The sequence below is a fragment of the Ctenopharyngodon idella genome, chromosome 16 (genome assembly GCF_019924925.1).
Source record: "Ctenopharyngodon idella isolate HZGC_01 chromosome 16, HZGC01, whole genome shotgun sequence".
Lineage (NCBI taxonomy): Eukaryota > Metazoa > Chordata > Actinopteri > Cypriniformes > Xenocyprididae > Ctenopharyngodon > Ctenopharyngodon idella.
In genome coordinates this window covers 2,574,883-2,599,696 of record NC_067235.1, presented here as the reverse complement: position 1 = coordinate 2,599,696, position 24,814 = coordinate 2,574,883, and the positions used below count along the sequence as shown (strand labels likewise).

At 37.3% G+C, this 24,814-nt stretch overlaps 1 protein-coding gene across 1 annotated transcript in view; it reads left to right on the top strand.

The window, feature by feature from the left end:
• The window catches only part of grik3 (glutamate ionotropic receptor kainate type subunit 3), a 168,597-nt gene extending 146,797 nt beyond the window's left edge, over nucleotides 1-21,800 (top strand). The window contains exons 13-16 of the mRNA XM_051866063.1: nucleotides 3,622-3,839; nucleotides 9,846-10,071; nucleotides 12,835-13,085; nucleotides 15,534-21,800. Of these exons, the coding sequence (XP_051722023.1) occupies nucleotides 3,622-3,839; nucleotides 9,846-10,071; nucleotides 12,835-13,085; nucleotides 15,534-15,962 (1,124 nt within the window). The 3' untranslated portion in view covers nucleotides 15,963-21,800. The remainder of the gene's footprint in view (nucleotides 1-3,621; nucleotides 3,840-9,845; nucleotides 10,072-12,834; nucleotides 13,086-15,533) is intronic.
• Nucleotides 21,801-24,814: the final 3,014 nt, after the last annotated feature.

Sequence of the window (24,814 nt, the reverse complement as noted above, 5' to 3'; positions counted from 1 at the left end):
AGGTGGTTTTCTTGTTTATCTGGTCTCTCAATGGTCTATTTTATATTCTTCTAAGGAGAAACATTTGAGACAAAGTTGATACCTTAATAAAACACAGAGTAAGATCAATAAAATGATCCTCTGGGAAGGATAATCAAAGACAGAATCCAATATTACTGTATCTAAAGTAAGACAGCAGGAACAACTGATAAAAAAAATGAGATCAAATAAAACCAGACACTAAACAATTGGCATGAATACAAAATAAATGTTTCCACATGTCAGAAAATAGCAGACAGTTGTTGTTTTAATTTTTTTCTTCGTTGTCATTTTTCAAACATCAGTTCCTGTCAGACAGGAAGCTCTTTCACGCTCACGCGCAGCGGTTCAGCTGAACTGATAAAAGCATAAAAGCACATTTTTCATGTCTGTCCAAAAATTATTCAGGTTAGACATGGCCCGCTCAACAAAAACGGATGTTTCATTGTGCAAAATGCAGATTATTACAAGAAAAATGGCCTGTTTTTGCAAGTCCTAAACCCTTGCTAAAGCTGCCTAAGCTGGTCGGATGGTTTTAGAGGTGTTACGACTGACCAGCTAAACAAGCTTTAACCAGCCAACCATTTTATCTGGTTTCTGTTTTCCACTGACTGCCTGCAAAAATGTTAATTTGGTGACTGCTGTGCTTTATCAATTTGCTCAGTTTCCCTAATCTTGAACATATCTTTATTTCTTCTCCATGCTATTGTTTAAAACAGTATTGCTTTCGCACACACTGATAGTGAAAAGGCTAAGGAAGTATCAGGCTGAATACTGAACACTAGCCTCCGGCGCTGAGCCGCACTGTGACTTTCTTCTTTTCGAGAGGAAGGTGGGAATGTTAAGTGCAGGTAATTATTCTCATTGGGAAATGCTTTAACTTCGGCCAGGCTGATGTGTTTCAGTGCTTCTGAAAGAAATAGCAGGACAGGGAAAAGCAGGTCATCATAATTAATATCACTCTGAAGCAAACCCACAGAGAATAACCCACAGACGGCCACAGTTTAGCAACTTTGCCTTCCCTACTTTTACACAGCGATAAGCAGATGTTTAGCTTCAGCGTTATGCTGGAAAATCTGTCAGCTGGTTGTTTGCCGTGACATCAGCATTTCTTTAATAGCCTGCACACTGAAACGTGATAAAGGAACACAAAAAAGCAAGGCAACAAAGCAAAGACCCTCTCCCACAAGAGCTGATTTGATTCTGTATGTTGTGGCAAAATGATTATATTAAAAAAAAAAAAAAAAAAAACCTGTATTTGTATTTTAGCCTGTGTGTGTGTGTGTGTGTGTGTGTGTGTGTGTGTGTGTGTGTGTGTGTGACACTAAGGGGTTTGCAGTTTTCTAGCTTCGCTTTGCACTGTTGACTGGCTCCCATCCTGAAGGAAGTCTCTGTTTGTCCATCATCTCTGTGTTTGTTTGGTTTGGTTTGTCTCTCTGAGTCTCTATCTATTTGAAATGAGCTGCTGAATGAACTGATACTTTAGAGAGATAAGGTTTGTCCAAGAAAAAAAAAAAAAAAGTATATTTTGGTAACACTTTACAATAAGGTTCATTAGTTAACTGCATTAGTTAACATGAACTAATAATGAACTGCACTTATACAGCATTTATTAATCTTTGTTAATGTTAATTTCAACATTTACTAATACTTTATTAAAATCTTGTTAACAGTTAATGCACTGTGAACTAACATGAACAATGAACAACTGTATTTTCATTAACTAACCTTAACAAAGATTAGTAAATACAGTAACAAATGTATTGCTCATGGTTAGTTCATGTTAGTTAATACATTAACTAATGTTTAACTAATGAACCTTATTGTAGTGTTAGCAATTTTTTTAATAGAAAAATATTTATATACACTCAAAATTGTTGGATTTATTTAATAAAGCAGTGTCAAGTGGTCCCACGCAACTATATTGAGTAATTTGTCAATTTAGTTGTATGAACAAAAAACATTCAAGTAAAGCTGACAAAATTTCTTTGAGTAAATACAAATCACTTGAATTTGTCACTGTTACATAATATTTATATGTGCAGTTTACTTAATAATGTTATGTTAAACTTACAAAAGTTTATTTCGTAAGGTGAACACATTTATTGACTTAATTTACCTTAAAATGCACTCAACTCATTCAACTCCTTGAACAAACTTAATTTAATTGAGAGCAGGAATTACATCCTATAAACACGTGTACACAGCCTAAACTCTGCGTAATGGTAACATAAAAATTCAAAAACATTACAGAAACTTCTCTAAATGTCCAACATAACTGAACATTAAACACTAACATAAACTAATAACATCTTTCTCTTTACTGAAAAACACATAAAATAACACTTTAATCCCTAAATTTACTTTCCTAACGCTATGGGAACTACGGGTCCACTGCCCAGTTAGTTATTTCAACATTATTTTGTGTGTTTCACTCACAAATGTTGAGCAATGTTGAGTTGACTGAACAAACACAATAGCTGACAAAAGCTGACAATACTCACTTTTAGTAGAAACAACTCAGTTACATTAAGTTTTAGTTACATGAGTTTTTAAATAATGTGAACAAGGATGTTTGAGTGAAACTAACAACCTGTGATTTTTTTTTAATTTTTAAAAAAAAAATTATTATTATTTATTTAATTACTTATTTACTTACTTATTTACTTAATACTGTTCTAAAGTTTGGGGTCAGTAAGATTTTTAAAATGTTTTTTTCAAAGAAGTCTCTTCTGCTCACTGAAAAACAGCAGTATTGTGAAATATTATTACAATTTAAACCTACTGTTTTCTATGTGAGTATATTGTAAAATGTAATTTATTCATGTGATCAAAGCTGAATTTTCAGCATCATTACTCCAGTCTTCAGTGTCACATGATCCGGTAACATTTTACAATAAGCTCTTATTAATAGTTGACTACATTAGTTAACATGAACTAATAATGAATTGCACTTCTACAGCAGTTAATTAACTAAAATCAACTAACAATGAGCAATACATTTGTTACAGTATTTATTAATCTTTGATAACATTAGTTAATAAAAATAGAACTATTTATTGTTTGTTCAAGTTAGTTCACAGTGCATTAACTAATGTTAACAAATACAACTTTTGTATTTGTGTAAATGTTGATAACATTAACTAAGATTAATAAACACTAGAAGTATTGTTATGTTTCTAATCATCAATCTATTATGCTGATTTGCTGCTCAAGAAACATTTCCGATTATTCTCAATGTTGAAAACAGTTGTGCTGCTTCATATTTTTGTGGGAACCATGATATATATTTTTAGGATGAATAGAAATCTCAAAAGAAAAGCATTTATTTGAAATGTATTTGTTAAAATGTAAAAGTCTTTATTTTTTACTTTTGATCAATTTAATGCATCATTGCAAGATGGCTATAAACTTTATAACTTCATTAATAATGATGTACAGTATGTATTTAAAAAGTGTCAAATCACAGGATCATTGAGATACTAGTGAAAGCAAAAATCTGATATATTCCCTTCTTTTAAACATATATCAACATAAATGTTAACTAAAAATCTTGATGTGTTTTTATGTAATCAGTTGCTGATGCATTTAATTTCTGTTCAGGTTCAGAACTGATGCCTAAAGCTCTCTCCACTCGAATCATCGGAGGAATCTGGTGGTTCTTCACCCTCATCATCATCTCCTCCTACACAGCCAACCTGGCGGCCTTCCTCACCGTCGAGAGGATGGATTCGCCTGTGGACTCAGCTGATGATCTGGCCAAACAGACCAAAATAGAGTATGGTGTAGTCAAAGATGGAGCTACAATGTCCTTCTTTAAGGTACAACCCTCTGAAATGATCAAGTCTATCATTTGGATGTATCACAATGGCAGTTTATCATGATTATATTCACTATTTGTGATAAATTTGACTGTGTTCATTCCATGAAGCTTGACGCATGGCATTTTGTCACCAGTGTTGAGAACAACTGCACAATGTTAACAGAAGATTTTTTTGAAAGACAGCTTCAGCTAACTTTTCAAAAAAGGAGGAACTTCTCTATTCTTGAGTGGTGCGCAGAGAGAAAAAAATCTATACAATTTCACAAAAGAATTTTTTAAACTTTTCCAGTTAGATCTTAATTCCCACTGTAAAAGCAAATTCTCCCGTGCTCTCACTTCTCTTCCATGTTTGAAGTGTTCCTTCATAATGATTTTTTTTTTTTTTTTTTTTATTATTCCAAAGTTTTAGCTTTTGCCTGCAGGGTTTTACTTTTTCACGGCTTTGAGTTTTCGCTCTCTGATGCTGCTGTGCCGAGCAGAGAAAAATGTACCAGGTTTCCGAGTGACACAAAATCGAGGTGTCTTAAACCAGTGATTGCATATTCATACATTCTTTCAAAATATAGGCTGCTTTCATGTTTTCTGCTGATGTTGTCATATTTTCAAAAGCAATTTCTATAAGTAACCTTGTTCCAAAAACATACATTTGCATTTTTGTTTTGATTTATGTTTGAGTTTAAAATTGGTATCTTAAATTTCCATCAACCCTATTTTTACACTTCAATGTATGAATCTAATGAATTATGCTTGCTTTGACATTTAGTGCGCGCAGTTCCTTTGATTGTGCATCCTTTTTGTCTCCTGAATATATGATTTCAGCATTAAAATGAAGATCACAAAAACAGGTGTTTGCAATTAAAATATCAATCTGTCACTGCCTGAACACCTTCAGTTCGGCTTGTTTTCTGAAACTTCAGCTGTGGTATTTCAGCGAGCAGACCTGGAACGTCAAATGTTAATTTAACATTTTATCAAGAGTAATCAAAGAGCACTCACGCTTGTTCATTTTCTTGGGTCACTTTAAATGTTTCATGGAATTGATCCAACAATTATCCGTGATTAGCTATGGTGTCTTACGTGACCTCCTTTATAAAAACCATGAAATGCCATTTAAACTGAGTGCTAATCGTGATGTTAAAGTTTCATTATCCTGAGACCGCAAACTACACACACACACACACACACACACACACACACACACAATTGGTTCCAATTCTAATTCAGAATTTCTTTATAAGGAGACTCAATGTTCAGGATAACATACTACTCTAATTTCTGCAGAACGTATACATGTCTTTGCCTACATTTCTGCAAAACTCCAAAAATATACCTATACATACATTTCACAAGATTTTTAAGCTGAAATGAACACTAGTGACAGTAAAACACTAACAACCTTTATTCCTTTTCACTATAATTTTGATTACAGGGCCAAATTATCAATTACGAAATACTTTTTATGGCCAAAAAAGACTTTATACTATGGTATTACCCCAAAACACTCCATGATTTGTAAACTAATACATTTTGACCTTTCCATGACATAACCAGCTCTATATATATGGCTTTTCTGATGTAGTAAATTTGCTCAGTAACACACCTGGTACAGTGTTGCACTTTTGTGATGTACGAGTCCCGTGTAGAAGCAAGCTAAAATGGCATGGTTGCTCTAGCAAATGTGTTATCTCTTTACGTTTGATTTTGTTCACTCTGTCATTTAGGTTTAGGGTAGGATTTAGTGTAGGTGATATGTTATTTTCAACAAAGTGCCTATTTACATCAAGTGCAAATACCCCGCCAGTTGTTGGCAGAGGATATTTACACTTACTCTGCCTACCAATGTCTGATTGAGCCAGACAAAATTACAAAAGAAACCTGTCTGATAACAGGATCAGTGGTTTGGAGAGTAAGACGGGTAGCGTTAGATTTTAATGTGACCAACCGAGTTTCAATCCACCTTTTTCTGAACTTGTTCTGATCTTCTCTCTTTTCCCATTGCATATCTGCTCGGAGAGGCGTTTATTTTAAATACAAATTAAGAATAAAATGAAGTGCCTAATGGGTATTTAATAGTGTGAATAAAGTGTTTATTGGGTAGGGTTAGGGGTCAGTGTAGGGGAGGGACAAGAAATGTCCCAATAAGGCAGCATCCATTCATGATTTCAATAAATATAATCATATACTCTGAATATGTTATTATTGCATACTGTTTTATAATATATTACAATACACTGAGGTGCAAATAGTATCTGCCACAATTTACTCTTAGTGCAAAGAAAATACTTTTTGTTGCAATTTATAATCAGTGTAAATAGGATCTATTGCTATTTGCACTTAGTGTAAACAGCCACTGCCTATTTTCACACAACAGAGCATTAGCCGATACGTACAACAACCATAATAAAACATTGCCATATTCACGTTCATCTGTTTCAGATAAAACTGAACACGTAATTCAGGGCCACACACTGGACATTTCACTCTGAAATTGCTGCAAAACTTACAATCAATGCAATATCATTTTGAAAAAATGTACCCACTATCTATTTTTAAAGGCAGTGGGCATAAAACATGCATCTGCAATGGAGAAAAAAAAATGACATCACTTATAACATCTCATGGACATGACACATGAAAAGTGCAGTGAAATGCACCAGGACCAACGCATTTTATATTTTAGGTTTTGCAGAAATGTAGGCAGAGTGACATATTCCCAAAGAGGTTCTTTTGCAACCTCATTTCCACAATGCAATGTACTCAACTTGACCGTCCATTTCCTGTGTAAAGAAATTAACCAGACACATTTTGTCACACTTCTTATTTAACCAACCACCAAAATGTACATTATTACACAAACTTGGATTGTAAAAAAAAAAAAAAAAAAATAATAACCGTGTAATAACCATGCTTATAACCATGCAGCATGCTGTTGTTTTGAAAATTGTACATTTGCATTAAACTTCATATATTATTTTCAAAAATATAATTGGCAGTATTGAAAAGGCAGGCTAGCATTCAGTTTGCCAAGTTTACGTACAGTAAAACGAGCACAGCTGTGGTGAAAGCAGCATTATAACTGCCATAATCCAGTGTACACAGTGACTGTTTAATCTAGGAAGTGTCAGCTGTATCACTCCGGTTGCTTATTCATTCTTGTGCAGTTCAACGCTGAAGCCAATTCCCAGCCACTTTCAATTATATTGAGAGACACCAGGGAAAATAGCGTTTGAAGGGGGGGGAACAATAACAGGTGCTCAAGGTTAAGAGAACAGCGCCAACACCAGCACGCCGTAGTGTGAAGCTGGAAAGTGTCGCTGTAATGGAGCCAAGACTCAGGAGGAGGAAAATGTCCTTTTCTGAGGATGTTGTGCATGTATAGTATGTTACTGTGGACTGGACATAGTATACTTTCTGCATGTTCGACTCTTAATAATATGATTTACAGTAGTAAAACACAGTCACATGACAATTGTGAAAATTTGTCAATTTATACAAAAGAAGTGTTACATAGGGAGGTTGAAATAAAACATTTCAGTTTAAACAGGTATTCATAGGTTCTTATTAAATGACATAACAGTATGCAATTGCATATATTGTGGATTCAAATTAGCATGCAAGCGTTGGTTATTTTGCACAAAATAAGCACAGGGCAAATAGTTTCTGCTCAATCAGCGAGCATTTAACAGACACTTTTATCCAAAGCAACACATAATAAATGTATTATAAATTCAGTCCCCCTGGAGTGTCTTAATCAAGGGCAAAAAGGTGAATGTGTTAAAATGAACACTTGTGACAGTAAAATGCCAACAAATTGTGTTCCTTTTTTACAGAAATTTTGATGACGGGGCATATTATCGATTAATAAAGACCACATGATTTGTAAACTAACACATTTTAACCTTTGCATCACATAATCAGCTCCATATGTGTGGCTTTTTCTAATGTAGTAAACTTGCTCGGAAGCTCACCGGGGACAGCAGTGCACTTGTGATGTGAATGTAAGAGTCGCGTGAAACATGAGTCACAACACTTGATAAAATGGTTAAAAGACTAAAATGGCTAAAAGCTAAAATGATATGGCTGCTTCAGCACATGTATTTTTATCTTATGTTTGATTTTGTTAACGTTATCGGTTAGGTCTAGGTTGGGTTTAGTGTATGCGGTATGTTATTTTCAAGTCAAGTCACCTTTATTTATGTTATACAATACAGATTGTTTTAAAGAGCTTTACAGTAATAAACTGACAGAAGATAACAGAATGCAAACAATCACATATGAGACAAATTAAGTTTTTGCTGTAAAGCAGCTCTAAAAAAGACAATAGTGCCATTATTGTTACGTAACGTGTGTAGAAAGGCACAAGGACGAAGGAGAATATGAAGAATGATATTTAATAACAAAAACAGGCAGGAACTCACTATACACAGTTTAACATTAACAAGAACGGATGAAGACTGAAGGAGAACACAGGGACTAAATACAAGTATCAAACAAAGAAACTAATGAGGGAGTAAATGAACACAGGTGGAAACTCTGGTGGGCTCTGGAGGAGGGCGAAGAACTGAGGAGAAACAAAAAGAGTCCAAAGCAAAAACAAAAACAGTCCGTGGAGGGTGGGAGGAGCCAGGGGAAAGCCAGGAGCAGGAGGAGCCAAATGTTGGTCCAGAGACCAACCATGACGAGGCCCCAGGGTGGAGTCGCAGGTGGGGGGAGCCATGGTGGTGTGGACTTGGTGGCAGACAACACCCTGGAGACGACCAGCGGAGTTGCAGCTGAAGATGGAGACCCAGATGTAGCCGATGAGCCGAAGAGCCCATGCGCAGCCGATGGTACGGGAGACCGAAGTGGAACCATGGCGACGAGCATCCGAGCTGAAGACGGACATCTAGAGGGCAGAGGCTAAGCCAGTAGGACTGAGGACGGAGGTGGAGCTGGAGGGAAGGCGGAGCCGTAGGTGCAGGCAGGTCGATGGCTAACCAAGGCGGAGCCTGAGAGATGAGGGAGCCCGGAGAAGCCATATGGCCGATGGTGTCCGGTGGAGCTGAAGTAGCTGATGTAGAAGGGCTGAAGGACAGCAGCGATGGTGGGGCTGAGGAACTGACTGAACGAGGAGGCGGGAGAGGGAGGCTGGGCGGGAACCCAGGAAATACAAGGGACACTGGAGATACAGGAGACTCTGGAGATATAGGGGGCGCTGGAGATACAGGGGAGTTGGGAATCACCTCTCAGAAAAAGTCTATTAAATCAGCCTCAAACAAATCCTTCAGTTCATCAAAATAATGGCCTTTCAAAATACTCACTTCTACAGTGGTGGTGTCGTGGGCGGAGCTTTCCTCCCAGCTCTCGAGCTCCACAATCACTCCCTCAACGACGAACGGTGTTGCCAGCTCCGTTCGTGTACAAACAATGGACAAAGACTGAAGGAGAACACAGGGACTAAATACAAGTATCAAACAAAGGAACTAATGAGGGAGTAAATAAACACAGGTGGAAACTAATTACATGATTAACAGACTGACAGACAGAAACTAGGTCAAACTAAGGAATACAACACAGCAGACATGTGACAATTATTCAGCTCAAGTCATTTTAATGTTGATTCAGTTTAGTTCAATAACTATGTAAAGTTCATCCAATTATGAAATGAGTTCAATTCAGTTATAAGCATCTGTATAGAAGACAATAGTGTCGTTATTCAAACGAGCATTAACCTTTTAGCGCCATACACCAGACATTTTATTTCTGAACTACCGCAATACTTACCACAACCAGCGCAAGATTCACGTACCAGATTCACGTTCATCTGTTTCAGATAAAACTGAACACGCTTTTTAGCACTACACATTGGACATTTCATTTTGGAAGTGTTTCAAAACATGCAAGAAGAAACATAATAATCCACCTCCAGTGTGTATATATTGTTCTGACCAGCAAACCAGAGTGATTTCAAAATACAAACACATGCTCCTTTAGATTACTGAAAAATGATGCTTCTCTCTTTCAGAAATCAAGAGTGTCTACATTTGAGAAGATGTGGGCTTTCATGAGCAGCAGACAGAGCACGTCGTTCGTCAAGTCCATTGAAGATGGGATTCAGAGAGTGTTAAAGTCAGACTACGCCCTGCTTATGGAGTCAACGACCATTGAGTATGTGACGCGCAGAAACTGCAATCTCACGCAGGTCGGCGGCATCATCGACAGTAAAGGTTACGGCATCGGAACCCCGAAAGGTAAAAACCACCATTATAACACGGATTGTTTTGATTCTGAATTCAGTTGAACCACAATATAAGCGGTTGTAATAATCACATACTGACCTCTTAGCTGAATTCATAAGACTTAAAAGCTGCCTAGTTTGCAGTGTTGAGGGCTCTGAAGTAATTTTACATGCCTAAAGCCTAGTGTGACTGGAACTTTACACAGTATTCATTAAAAAACTGAGCGTGAAATGGAGTGAGTTACACCGTGTGTGTGTGTGTGTGTACAATGCTTTGTTGAAATGCCTCTCCTTTCAAGTGTGGAGTTGGTGTCAGAATGTTAAAGCAATCTATTTAGTTGTTGTTGTTTTTTTTTTTCTTTCTTTCTTTTTTTCTTGATGTATATTAGATTTTCAAATTCAAAAAGGGAGTCCATAAAAGATGTGGTTCACAAATCTTGTTGGAAACGTCTTGAAAAAAAAAAAAAAATTTCCACAAATTTTTGTATGTATGCAAATTTTATAAAATCAAAGGTACTCATTTTTAGTAATTGTGCAGTTAATTCTCATATTGTATTTTCAGAAAGTTTTGGAATATTTTTCCTCTCCCCAAATTTGTCACTACCGAAACACAATAATACATAATTTAAGATGAAGGGCTACATTGGAAAGATTTTGTTTACATCTACCTTGTACATATATTTTTTCTATTTTTTTTTAAGTTTTCACAGGTAAATCAATAACAATTACAATTTTAACAATATTTCAAGTGTAATTTATGAGATTTGTTGTATTTTGAATCCAATCTTTCTTTGTAAAAGGCATAAAGTTTATCATACTAATGTCAGATGAAGGATTCAATAGTTTGAATATACATCGAACCAAACGCTATAAACATCTTAGTTGATAATTCTTACTTTATTTACTTTATTTTTGACAAAACATCCATGTTTCGGTCGTGACTGCACATTTTCGGTAGTGACAGTAGCGAAACACATCACATTACAGAATTTTAACTCTCATACTAAAACACTAATGATTTGCATAATAAAACATACTAAAATTGTAATGATTTGCATAACTGTACTAAAATTTTGTTTATTTCGCCCAAATGAATGATTATGTATTCTCTCTTGTCCCTACCAAAACAACGATGTCACTACCGAAACAGTCACGAAAGAAACGTGGTGAACTTTCGGTTGTAACAATTTTTAGATTTAGAAATTAATGCTGGTTCTGATAGAAAGGTGTCAGAATACACTGTGCATCTCAGTTTGTTGCGTATGGAGCTGCATAGCTGCAGACCAGTCAGGGTGCCCATGCTGACCCCTGTCCACCTCCAAAAGAGCCAACAGTGGGCACGTGAGCATCAGAACTGGACCACGGAGCAATGGAAGAAGGTGGCCTGGTCTGATGAATCATGTTTTCTTTTACATCACATGGATGGCCGGGTGCGTGTGCATCTTCTTAACTATGGGAAGAAGGCAAGCTGGCGGAGGCAGTGTGATGCTTTGGGCAATGTTCTGCTGGGAAATATATATATATATATATATATATATATATATATATATATTTACACTATATTGCCAAACGTATTGGGACACCCCTCCAAATCATTGAATTCAGGTGTTTCAGTCACTTCCACGGCCACAGGTGTATAAAATCAAGCACCATGCAGACTGCTTCTACAAACATTTGTGAAAGAATGGGTCGCTCTCAGGAGCTCAGTGAATTCAAGCGTGGTACCGTGATAGGCTGCCACCTGTGCAATAAGTCCATTCGTGAAATTTCCTCACTACTAAATATTCCACAGTCAACTGTTAGTGGTATCATAATAAAGTGGAAGCAATTGGGAACAACAGCAACTCAGCCACGAAGTGGTAGGCCACGAAAAATCACAGAGCCGGGTCAGCGCATGCTGAGGCGCACAGTGCCCAGAAGTTGCCAACTTTCTGCAGAGTCAATAGCTACAGACCTCCAAACTTCATGTGGCCTTCAGATTAGCTCAAGAACAGTGCGTAGAGAGCTTCATGGAATGGTTTTCCATGGCCGAGCAGCTGCATCCAAGCCTTACATCACCAAGTGCGATGCAGTGGTGTAAAGCACACCGCCACTGGACTCTAGAGCAGTGGAGACGTGTTCTCTGGAGTGACGAATCACACTTCTCTGTCTGGCAATCCGATGGACAATTCTGGGTTTGGCGTTTGCCAGGAGAACGGTACTTGCCTGACTGCATTGTGCCAAGTGTAAAGTTTGGTGGAGGGGGATTATGGTGTGGGGTTGTTTTTCAGGGGTTGGGCTTGGCCCCTTAGTTCCAGTGAAAGGAACTCTTAATGCTTCAGCATACCAAGACATTTTGGACAATTTCATGCTCCCAACTTTGTGGGAACAGTTTGGGGTTGGCCCCTTCCTGTTCCAACATGACTGCGCACCAGTGCACAAAGCAAGGTCCATAAAGACATGGATGAGCGAGTTTGGTGTGGAGGAACTTGACTGGCCTGAACAGAGTCCTGACCTCAACCCGATAGAACACCTTTGGGATGAATTAGAGCGGAGACTGTGAGCCAGGCCTTCTCGTCCAACATCACTGCCTGACCTCACAAATGCACTTCTAGAAGAATGGTAAAAAATTCCCATGTTCATGTGCACATAAAGGCAGGCGTCCCAAAACTTTTGGCAAAATAGTGTGTGTATATATGTATATATATATATATATATATATATTTTTTTTTTTTTTTTTTTTCTCAGTACTTGATATTCCAATGAAGATTCTCATCTATTAATGAATTTATTCCAGGCTCGCCGTACAGGGATAAAATCACAATTGCTATCCTCGGCATCCTGGAAGATGGCCGTCTTCACATGCTCAAGGAGAAGTGGTGGAGCGGCAGCAGCTGTCTGGAGGATGAGCGGTATGAGACGGGTCCCATGGGCATCCAGAACCTGGGCGGCATCTTCATTGTGTTGGCATCTGGTCTGGTGCTGTCGGTGTTTGTGGCTATAGGAGAGTTCATCTACAAACTGCGAAAAACTGTAGAGCGTGAACAGGTGAGGCTGACTGGATGTAGAAACTATAATGTGATTGACTAATAGAGAAAAAACAACTATTAGTGGTGTTCTTTGAACAGTGAGAATTATCCCTTGTAATGTACTGTATACACTTTTTGCATTCCTGGGTCTGTTTGGACGCGGTGGAGCTTATAAAACAGTCATAATTTAGTATTTTTCTACTAAAACCATATTGTATCTGATTAGTAACTTCTCATTAATGAGTTAATGTGCATTTTTTTTTTTTTTTTATGTTACTGTGTTTTTACCATGCTATTACTACATTCACCCCCCTTTTATTAATTAAAAAGAATTCAAATTTTACAATAACTACAGCAAAAACAAGTGTGATGCAAGAAAAGATATATTTTTATCAGTATTTATGCGAAATTTTATTTGAATATATCATTATTTGAAATTTATGAGAACATATAATGTGAGAATTACCCACATGAATTTTTATGTACCTCCTCCGGGTCAAAACAGATCCAAATGCGATAACAGGGTTAACACATCAGACTTGAAACTGAACATCACACAATGTCCTTCCAAATCTCAGAGAACAACACCCTAGCAACCTCCCACATTAGCCCAGCAACTGCTAAAACGCCCTAGCAATCACCCAGAAGGCCCTAGCGCATGCCTAGCAACGGCCTTGTACCGTTACACTTGCAGTCACCGATTTTAGACATGCTGAAATGAAGACGCTCAGCACGATGACTAAAGCTGAGTGTTCATTCACACCTGATAACATCACAGAATGAGTGAAGAGATGAATAACCGATCGAACATCAAAAAGCATAGCAAGCAAATCGCAAATCACTTCCTTTTTATGTAGACACATCTCACAGATAAGATGCCAGTGCTGGAGGTTGACATTTAAACCACTTTGATCATGTATTTGAGTGTAAAAGCATGTTAAAAAATGAGAATATTTTTATCACACATCCCACCTCAAAATGAATTATTCCCTACTGAACTGGAACATTGTGTTATTTTTCCACACATGTTAGAAGTTATTTTAAGGGTTGTTTTGGTCTCATTGATTTAGAAGCTATAACATCATTTTGCTTGTCAAATAGGAAGAAAAAGAAAACACACTGAACACTGAAAGAGAGAAATATTTTGGTCACACTTTCAATCTAAAAATGCTGAGTTACAAACAACCCAGGTTGGGTTAAAAATTGGACAAACCCAGTGATTGGGTTGTTTCAACCCAGCAGTTGGGTTAAATGTTTTCCCAATCTGCTGGGTAGTTTTATTTAACCAAACTATTGCTAAAAAATGACTATATTGCTCCCTTAAAATGAACCCAAAACAGGTTGGAAATTAAAAATCAGACACATAATTACTAGAGACAACAGTAATAATCAAAATGTGAACATTTATTAATAAGCAATTTAATAAATGTTTATTATTTAATTATTATTTATTAAACTCATTAATGAATGTGCATTTATTAAACATTATAATAAATGATAATTTCCAACCTATTTTGGGTTCATTTTAAGCGAGCAGTACAGTCATTTTTAAACAATAGTTGAGTTAAATAAAACTACCCAGCAGGTTGGGCAAACATTTAACCCAACTGCTGGGTTAAAACAACCCAATCACTGGATTTGTCCATTTTTTTAACCCAACTTGGGTTGTTTTTAACCTGGCATTTTTTAGACTGTAGATCAGGGTCCAATTCTCACTATTAACTAACTATTAACTATGACTTTTGCCTCAATAAACTCCTAATTACAATTTACAATTAATAGTTAGTAAGGTAGTTGTTAAGTTTATGTATTGGGTAGGATTATGGGATGTAGAATAAGGTCATGCAGAATAAGGCATTAATATCTGCTTTATAAGTACTAATAAACAGCCAATATCCTATTAATATGCATGCAACTAGTTAATAGTGCGAATTTTGGATCCTAAACTAAAGTGTTACCAATATTTTTATTCAGCAAAGATGCATCAAACTGATAAAAAAAAAAGTTAAAAAAGTTAAAATGTCCATTTCAAATGAATGCTGTTTATTTTAATGTTTTATTTATCAAAGAATCTTGGAAAAAAAAAATATATATATCATGGTTTCCACAAAAATATTAAGCAGCACTCTGAAAATTATTAATTTTTGATGGTTCATGTGACACTGAAGACTGGAGTAATGATGCTTTGCATCACAGGAATAAATTACATTTTCAAATATATTCACATAGAAAACAGTTATTTTAAATTGTAATAATATTGTAAACAATATTCCAGTTTTTACTGTATTTCTTATAAAAATGCAGGCTTGATGAACATAAGAGACTTCAAAATCAGGGCTAAAAAAGCAGATATTTAATTTGCTGAGTCGCTGACACACTCAGTTAGCACCAAAACGGACGTGAACGTACTTACTTCCTCTTTTCTCTTTCTCCTCCCCCCACCATGTCCCTTTTTTTCCATCAAGAGGTCTTTCTGCAGTGCGGTGATGGAAGAGATCAGACTGTCGTTCACGTGCGAGAGACGGGTGAAACACAAGCCCCACCGCCCGCCGCCAGCCATGGTGAAGACGGACGCAGTGATCAACATACACTCCTTCAACGACCGTCGCCTGCCAGGAAAGGACAACATGAGCTGCAACACCGCAATGACGCCCGTGTTTCCATGACTTGCCTGGGCGACGGCCAGCTGAGGCACGTCCCCGGCGCCGTGCCGGAGAGCAGGGACTACGGCTCCGAGATGATTACGGCATTCACCATCAACCGCAGAGACATCCGACACCAAATGGCCAGTCAGAACGGTGGCAGTAGCAGCAAACCAGGTAGTGACCACATCCTCAAACCAATGTATCCCACCATGCCATTGCGAGAGGGAGGCCGATCGGTATCCTTCCTGTGAGAGCCAACCACGTCTGCGAAACTATCCGCGCCCGAGTCTGATGTTTACAAGCGGCACTCAAAAGACTCGAAGGAGCCCCCCGATCAAATGAAAATATATGTTTCTCACTGGAACAAAGTGAAAAAGCGGAAAAGAGGCTTTTTTGGAGCATGGCAATAAATGAACAGACGCGAATGGGAGTAGTTTTCTTAGAGTATCATTTATAGCACATCAAATTAATTTCGAAGAGTTCTGACGATTTATCCTTTGATTTCGTCAAAATGCTGTGGCGTTTTGGTGGGGGCGGCAAAACAAACGTCTCTGTGAATGCGATGTACATTACAGGTATGCGTCGGACCGTAGGAACAGTTTAGTTTAATACGCTGTGACCTGCTAGAATAGTAGAAAACCCTTAGACTGCAAGTTCCCGAAGGCTACAGAGAGTGTAGCGGCATCCTTTGCTCACGGAAATGCACAAATAAACAGGGTTGATTTCATTGGAGCCACCTAAACAAATTGAAAAATGAGTAACAATTCTGTACGGCAGTTTTGAGCAAGACTTGCAGCCATTTTGATTTATTTCGTGCTTCACACATTGCCAGCAGATGTTTTTTTTTTTTTTTTTTTTTTTTTTAAACACAGCGAGATCTAATGGTAATGACGGATAAACACAAGAGTTGCCAAAGATCTGTCGTCCAAATGGATTTAGACACTTGAAACGCAGCTTCCCCTACAGACAAGAGAGCGAGTGACACTTTGCCTCCGCTGTGTTTGTTAAATGAGTTATTCCTGAGAATCACAGAAGAATACTCACTTCACACGGTACGTACAGAGGAATCAACACAAAACACAGAGCTTGCCATATGGTGAAGAGCTAATACAAAGGAAACAAAACCGTTTTAAGACATACATGAGCGAGAATGTCTCTCGCCATGTATCTGTTCAGCTACGATTATATTGGCTTTTGCCATCTGCATCTGCTATGTCAACTTGTTTGAAGTTCAGAGTTTATAGATGGTGTGGCCTACGTCAAAACATTAAATCAGAAAACATCTGGGTGTTTTATTACTATCATTCCATCTTCCACTCTTGTTGTTGTCAGATTTATAGCAAAAAGCATACATTACTAAAAACAAACTCAATATATTTGCTTAAAGGGGACCTATCATGCAAATGTCACTTCTATAAGTTGTTTGAACACCGATGTGTGTCTGCAGTGTGTGTAAACAACCAGCCTATAATGGACAAATCCACCCACTCCTTTTTTTTATAATTCCCATAAATCAGAAGCAGTCTCTTCAAACGAGCTGATTCAGTTTCTCCCCTACAATGACATCTTCGTAGGGAGAAGCCCCACCCACAACCGGTGACGATCTGCCCTATTAGCATAGACACACCCCTGAGTGAGAAGCACAGAGTCCGCCATTTTTGTATCCTCTCTGTAGCAGCTGGAGTTGTACAGTGTACAAAGAGGCATACAAGTGTTGTGTTTTGGGATGTACCAATGAACATAAGAGTCTCCATAGACTCCCGAGTCACTGAGGACATCGTGGTTAAATTTCATTTTTGAAAGAAATGTCTCGAAGAAACTAGGTGAAGTCTTGTACTTTTGTGGCAATCATTTTACGCTGGACTGCTTCACAAACGTTCAATGCTTGATTTTCACAAAGGTTGATTCTGAAAGATGGGTCAATACCAACACTTTGTGCTTAAACTTCAGATTCAGAACTGATGCTGCTCATGTCCTGTCAGAATTATTGTAAACAAGAGTTTCCTAGTTAAAAATCGCACATGAACGCCCTTTCTGACATTTTTGGTGCGTGAGATTGTCCTATTTTGTTGTTGCCAGTATGCCGGAGCATGAGTTTCCTCTTCTGGAAAGGGGGCCGGGAGCAGCAGCTCATTTGCATTTAAAAGGACCCACTCAAAAAGGGTGCATTTGGGTCACACCCAAAAAGTGGCAATTTTAACGTGCTATAATATATTATCTGTGAGCTATTTTGAGCTGAAACTTCACATACACATTCTGGGGACACCAGAGACTTATTTTACATCTTGTGAAAAGGGGCATAATAGGTCCCCTTTAAAGGAATACTTCACCCAAATCCTTCACCTACTCACCTATTCACTCACATATAGTTTCAAAACCTGTGATATTTTCTCTTCCTTGAGACACAAAATGAGATGTTAGGCAGAATATCCAAGCTGCACTTTTCCATACAATGAAAGCTGATGGTGATTTAAACTGACAAACGTTAAACAAGGATAAAAAGCATTGTAAAAGTAGTCCAAGATTAGATGTCAAAACCTGGCTCTGCCCTGACTGAGAGAAAGACTGTAGCTATCATGAAGATTCAGCAAAACTCAGTATGTGTATATAATGTACTAATGTACTAATTTTATGGTGCCTTTATTGTTATTTTTGGTGTTTGTCAATATAAATCACCACCTGCTTTTGTTGCATGGAAAAGAGTAGCTCAGACATTCTGGCTAAAATGTCGTTTTGTTTTTCACAGAAGAAAGAAAATTATAATTATACCTGAGGGTTAGCAGGTGCTGACAAAATGTTCATTTGTGGGTGAATCGCCTTAATGGAATTACGAATCGGCCGAATGGAAAGTTAATTTGAAGTAATGCTTGTACTCTGCTTATTATTTTGTATAATCATTTGTAATTTTTTTGTCTAAATCTTGGCCATGTGATCGTCAGAAGCTGAAGGTGATTCCATTGATAATATGGGTGATATTTCAACATTTCTCATATTCATTCTGCATTCTGTTCTCTTTATGTATCTGAACTTGACGTTAAGATCTCAGATGATCAGGACGTCAGGGGGAAGAGGGTAAAAGACTTTCACATTTGCATATTTGAGTCTTAATCCAATAAAGAGAGTCAACAAAGACGGCTACAGTCAATTGCAATACAAGCATGTTAAACATCAAAACTGCAATACAGATGTACGGTACTGGACCCTCTCATCCCAGAACGTGGCAAATTTTCAGACGATCATTTAGTGACAGTTCATAGGTAGTTGAAATACATCCGTGACGGTTTTCCATGTGTTGTCTACATGTGGGAAACCCTACTAAGCGTTCTCATGATGAGGTGTAGGTGCTAAGAGTCTTCACCCGCTGTCCGCCCGCGGCAGCTCGACCAATCACAGGCCTCCGTGAGGTCAACCTAACGGACAGTGTCGAAAACAAAAGCAAAAACAAGAGAAAAAAAAAAAAAAGCATTTTTGTGTTTTTATGGTGAATTATGTATCGACCAGAATAACTTCATGTGACTCGATGTTTCTTTGGTGAAAGCTCATTGTATATGTGTTATTCAAATTCTGTGTAATTTTAACACTCTCTTGCAAAGTAGGGTATATATTAGATGAACAGAAAATTACTGTATTTTGCTAAATACCGATGATTTTTACCTGTATTTTTTTCCTCAGCTCTTCTCTTCTTGATAATTTGTGCAATGCTGTATCGAGTGTGATACATGCATATTGTAATATACTCTCAAGAAACAATTCAAATGGATCTAAAGAACAATAATTTAAAGTCCCAGGCCCAAATTCCAGCACATTCAGTTCCATTGTTGGAAGGAGTTGATAGTAAAACTGAGTGATGTGTGTGAGACCTCCAGATATTCTGCAACATAATGTACTCATATCAGATGTATATAAATAAGACGTATAACAGAATATTCAGAGAAGAATATGATGACCGATTCCGTGTCATTTCTATCGCTTTCCATGAACACTCATCATGGATATTTAGCTTATTTATTTTTCCTTTATTCCTCCCAGAATGTTCAAATGGCTTGATAGATTGTGTAGAGATTTCTACATTGTCAAATCTACGTCTAATCACTTGCTTATTCTTCAGTGCAAATATATCATAGTGCAATTCTTGTTTCTTTTAACAAGTTGACTAAATACAATGTTACAAAACAGACCCCTAAAGGAAGGTACATCATTAAGAATAAAGAGTCAAATCAAATGTTAAAACTTAAAAGAATATTTCCCCAAAAATGAAACTTGTCATTATTTACTCATTCACTTTTTCTTCAGAACCCCTTGTTTTTGGTGGAACACAAAAGGAGAATGTTTACTCAGCTCTTTTCCCCATACAACGCAAAGAAAAGCTCTTGGAACTTGGGCACAATAACGACACACAACGACTCAAATTTCGGCCCTCATACAAAGTTATCAAATGACTTCAGAGTTTACATCTCGCAATTCTGCAGATATAAAGTCGTAATTGCGAGTTATGAAGTCAGAATTGCGAGATGTGAACTCGCAATTGAGAGAAAAAAAGTCAGAATTGTGAGATGAAAAGTCAGAATTTTGAGTTTATCTCGCAATTCTGACTTTTTTTCTCGAAATTGTGAGATATATTCTCAGATAATTGTGAAATAAGTCTAATTATGAGGGAAAAAAGACTGAATCTTTTTCTCAGAATTGCGACTTTATATAATGCAATTTGTAGAAAAGAGTCAGAATTTGGAGATATAAACTCGCATTTGTGACAAAAAAGTCAGAATTTTGAGTTTATCTCGCAATTCAGACTTTTTTTCAGAATTGTGAGATATATTCTTAGATAATTGTGAAATAACTCCACTTCTGAGGGGGAAAAAGACTCTTTTTCTCAGAATAGCGACTTTATATCTCACAATTCGGACTTTATAAGATGCAACTGTATCTTTATATCACGCAATTCTGTGAAAAAAAAGTAAGAATTGCGAGATTTAATTTATTTTTATCCCATGACGGAAACAAGCTTCCATACAAATGAGTATTTGACAATGAATATGAAGCTTTTAATGTAAAATATTGAAATAATTATTAATGATATATTCAAAATATTTACATAAGAGCTTTAGAATTAATATAAAATGACTATGCTTACATGTTTTCTTTTAAGTTTGCTGTGAACCTATATAAATGAACTAAATAAATTCAGTTGATTTACTTTAATATATTCGTACAGCATTGATATAGTCTTTCAGCTGTTTTCTCAACAGCAGCAGCGTTTCCTCCTGCTTGTGTTTAAATTTTGATGTTTCATAATGACCTCTTCATCTTCCACACAGAAGTGACTCTCTCATGAGAAGTGAATCAAACTGACTCTCTCCATGTTTCATGTGATTGAATGTTCACTGAAGAGTCACTTAAATTTCATAAACTCTGGAGTTGACAGAACATTTATATCAAACATTAGATTTGTTTGGTTTTGTCAACTTTAAACCTACTCTGAAACTCAATTTGTTCAAGTAGCTTTGTGCAACTGGCCTCTGGACTACCTTTGAAACATTTACTTTGTTTTTCTCTTTTTGGATTTTGACAGACATGGCCATTGTCCGCTTTTGTTGTATATGGAAAAGAGCTGATATTTTCAAACCATTATAAGGTTATTAAATAATGACAAAATATTCAGTTTTGGGTGAACTACACTTGTACTTTCAACTAGGCGATGTCATCTTGTGTGTAGCACTTTGAGGATGTTGTTGGAAAATACATAATAGACAGCAAAATTATTATTGAATCGGATTAATCATATATTTACACTGTGACACATTAATTGTAACTAATGACTTAGTATCATTTGCAGCAACACAGAGTGAAGACCATGTTTATCACACATGCCTTCATATCTAACTCATGAAAAACCATGAAGTTCTCATTTCTATCTGTATGAAAAGCATTACATTGATCATTTACTTTGGGTTTTGGATCAATCAATCCTATTTACGGAGCATAAACATCTATTTTATAAAAAGAATGAAGAAACAATGTGAACATTGCTGTTTTACAAAATTGTATGAAACAAAAAGAAAATAAAATTAAATAAACTTTTACAAATCTTATGTTTTGTTGATATTTTGCCTTTGGTGCATCATGTTTTTTTCATATCCGTCCATGTTTTCCTCTCTTTGTCTATTTTCTGCTGACAGTCGAACACTGTGAGAAGGTCAGTTTGTGGTCTTTCACCGGGCGCGCTGAACACAGAGCAGAGTGTTTTGGAGAACTTTGGCTTGTGCGGCGTGTTTTAATTTGCCTGTAGCAGAAGCGCTCTTTGAAGTGAGCGTCCACCTGAGCTCAGCAGCTCTCAGATAAAGAGACTCATGCGAGGAGAGCATTTCACTCTCACTTCAAAGAACAACAGAGCAGCAGAGTGAATTGCTAAAGCCCACGTTTATATAGTGTTCGAGGAAAGACACACTGTTCTTGGAATGTTCTGGGGCTTCGAATGAAGATGTGCAAGAGGAAGATCTAATGCGTATGTTTACAAAGTTATACTTCTGTCAAAAATGTAGAGTTTATCGTTATTTACCCATCCAAATGTTCCAAATCAGTATGACTTTTCCCTCAGCGAAAAGTTTTGAAATACAGTTTTCTATTTATTCATCAGCACATGCCTTTATCCAAAGTGTGTGTGTGTGTGTGTGTGCAGCTTTACTGACAACGTCTCGTAAGCAATCCCGGTGTTCTGTTGTTGGATGTAAGAGTGTACATAAGATTCTTCATTTTCTCCCAACATCTGAGCCACCGAGGACGCAGTGGATTAGTTTTATTTATTTATTTATTTATTTTTTTGAAGGTAATAAGCCCCAAAATCTACTTAAATTAATTTATATCTGTGCAAATCATTTCACTCCAGACAGCTTTGTGAACGAGGGGCAATACAAGGCAGGCTTTTGCTAAAAAGTTGCTACTCAAGGATGGATCAGTGCCAACTGTTCGTGATCCAGCCATTTTAGTCGATGTGCCTGTTAGCCAGTTCCACAACAAATGCGGCTAAAGCTATTGTTGTCTTAGAGACGAGATGTCTGTCGTCTGTTTTAAACCTTGTTTATATACTGTATAACCACATGTTTGTAAAGAAAGACATTAAAAATGCTATGTTTATTTGCAAAGGCCAACACATTTGTCCACTAATCATTCAGAAACATCCAGTTTCATTCTAAAAGTTGTAACTTCTTCCTGAGTCTCTCCATCAGTGTCGACTCCGGTTTGAACAATGTAAGGCTGAACACCGTTACTAACAATCCTCATTTTGGCTGCGTGAGATTCTCCAGCTTTGTTGTTGTTGAGCAACAGAAGTGCGAGCTGTTAAAGCTCCGCCCTCTTCTGGAAAGGGGGCCGGGAGCAGCAGCTCATTTGCATTTAAAGGGACACACACAAACGGCGTGTTTTTGCTCACACCCAAATGGGGCAAATTTGACAAGCTATAATAAATGATCTGGGGGGTATTTTGAGCTGAAACTTCACAGACACATTCTGGGGACACCAGAGACTTATATTACATCTTGTAAAAAGGGGCATAACAAACAGATAGAACCTCAGTAACATCCGTCTTCATTTACTTTCATTGTAAGCAAATGAGCAGCATAAATATTTTACAAAGCATCTTGTTTTGTGTTCCATGGAAGAAAATATCATACAGGTTTGGAACAACATGAGGGTGAGTAAATGATAACAGAATTGAACTATTCCTTTAATCCTCTTATATACTGTAGCCTATGTTGTTCACTGTTCTGCATGCATCAGTAATCCAGGCATGTAGGCTGTTCTGTCTTACATGAGCAGGAATGAAGATTTACCCATGTTAAATTTCCTTCAAGTTGCCAGTAATAAAATGGGGCAGCAGATAGGCAGTTGGAGTGAATTTAACCTTGACGGTGAGGAGGTTTCAGACGTCTCTCCAAACATTTCAAGGAGCTCTGGGACTTGCAGTGCCGGGTCTGTGAGTGAATAATGAGTGAAGAGAAACTCCCTCATAATGGCAAGATTTATGAACTCTCACCACCAATTAATCCCTGAGGGCGAGAAAAGACCACGAGAAGAGCAGAAAAGAGAGATAGACAGACAGAGAGAAGATAGATAGATAGAGAATTATTTATTTTGATGCAATTATACGTCTATAATTCTCAATAAATCTATTCAATTAAGGGTTGAAGCTGTTTTTTTTTTTTCTTATATATTCCCTAATAATTTGATCTACATCTATGCAAACAGGAAATTTTCTAGGAAGCGTATCATATTCAAGAAAGACCAGCAGTTTCTCCATATGACCTTAACATCCGTGTGACCTTGGTCTGGTCGGTGTCTCTGCGGAGCGTTGCTGCAGCTGAGCAGCCATGCATCACTGACCTGTTATGAGTTAAGCCACCACTCTCTGCATCTCTGTGGAATCATGGGTGAAAGGTACCGTTGCACTGAAGCGGAGCAGAAGGCTTGCTCTGATAGAGGTGTTCACCTTGGCGCAGGAGGTGACTGAACCGGAGATATTGTTCCCAGCAGGGCTGCAGATGCTATCCCCACTGCAAGTCTCCTCAGAGCCAACAATAACGCTTTTGTACCCAATATAGTGTAGAGCAGCAGTTTTTCCTCACTGTAAGATGTTTGTTAGTGTTAGTGTACATGGCTTGACACTTCAACACCTTTTGAGTTTGAATACAGCTTGTCATTGAATCAGTTCAGATCCCTATCATCTGTCAGTTCGATGGTGTAGTAAAAAAATAATATGCGGCAATAGTCCAAAAGTAAAGTTCTATACATAGCTACAATCAGCAATTAACGAACCAGCCATGGCAGCAGATGATTTTCATTTTATGTAATTTTTCTGCAGAACACAAAAGATAATGTGAAGAAGGTAACACTTTAGTATAGGGAACACATATAAACTATTAACTACGACTTTTCCCTCAATAAACTCCTAATTTACTGCTTATTAATAGTTAGTATGATAGTTGTTAAGTTTAGGTATTGGGTAGGATTAAGAATGTAGAATAAGGCCATGCAGAATAAGCCATTAATATGTGCTTAATAAGTACTAATAAATAGCCAATATTCTAGTAATATGCATGCTAATAAGCAA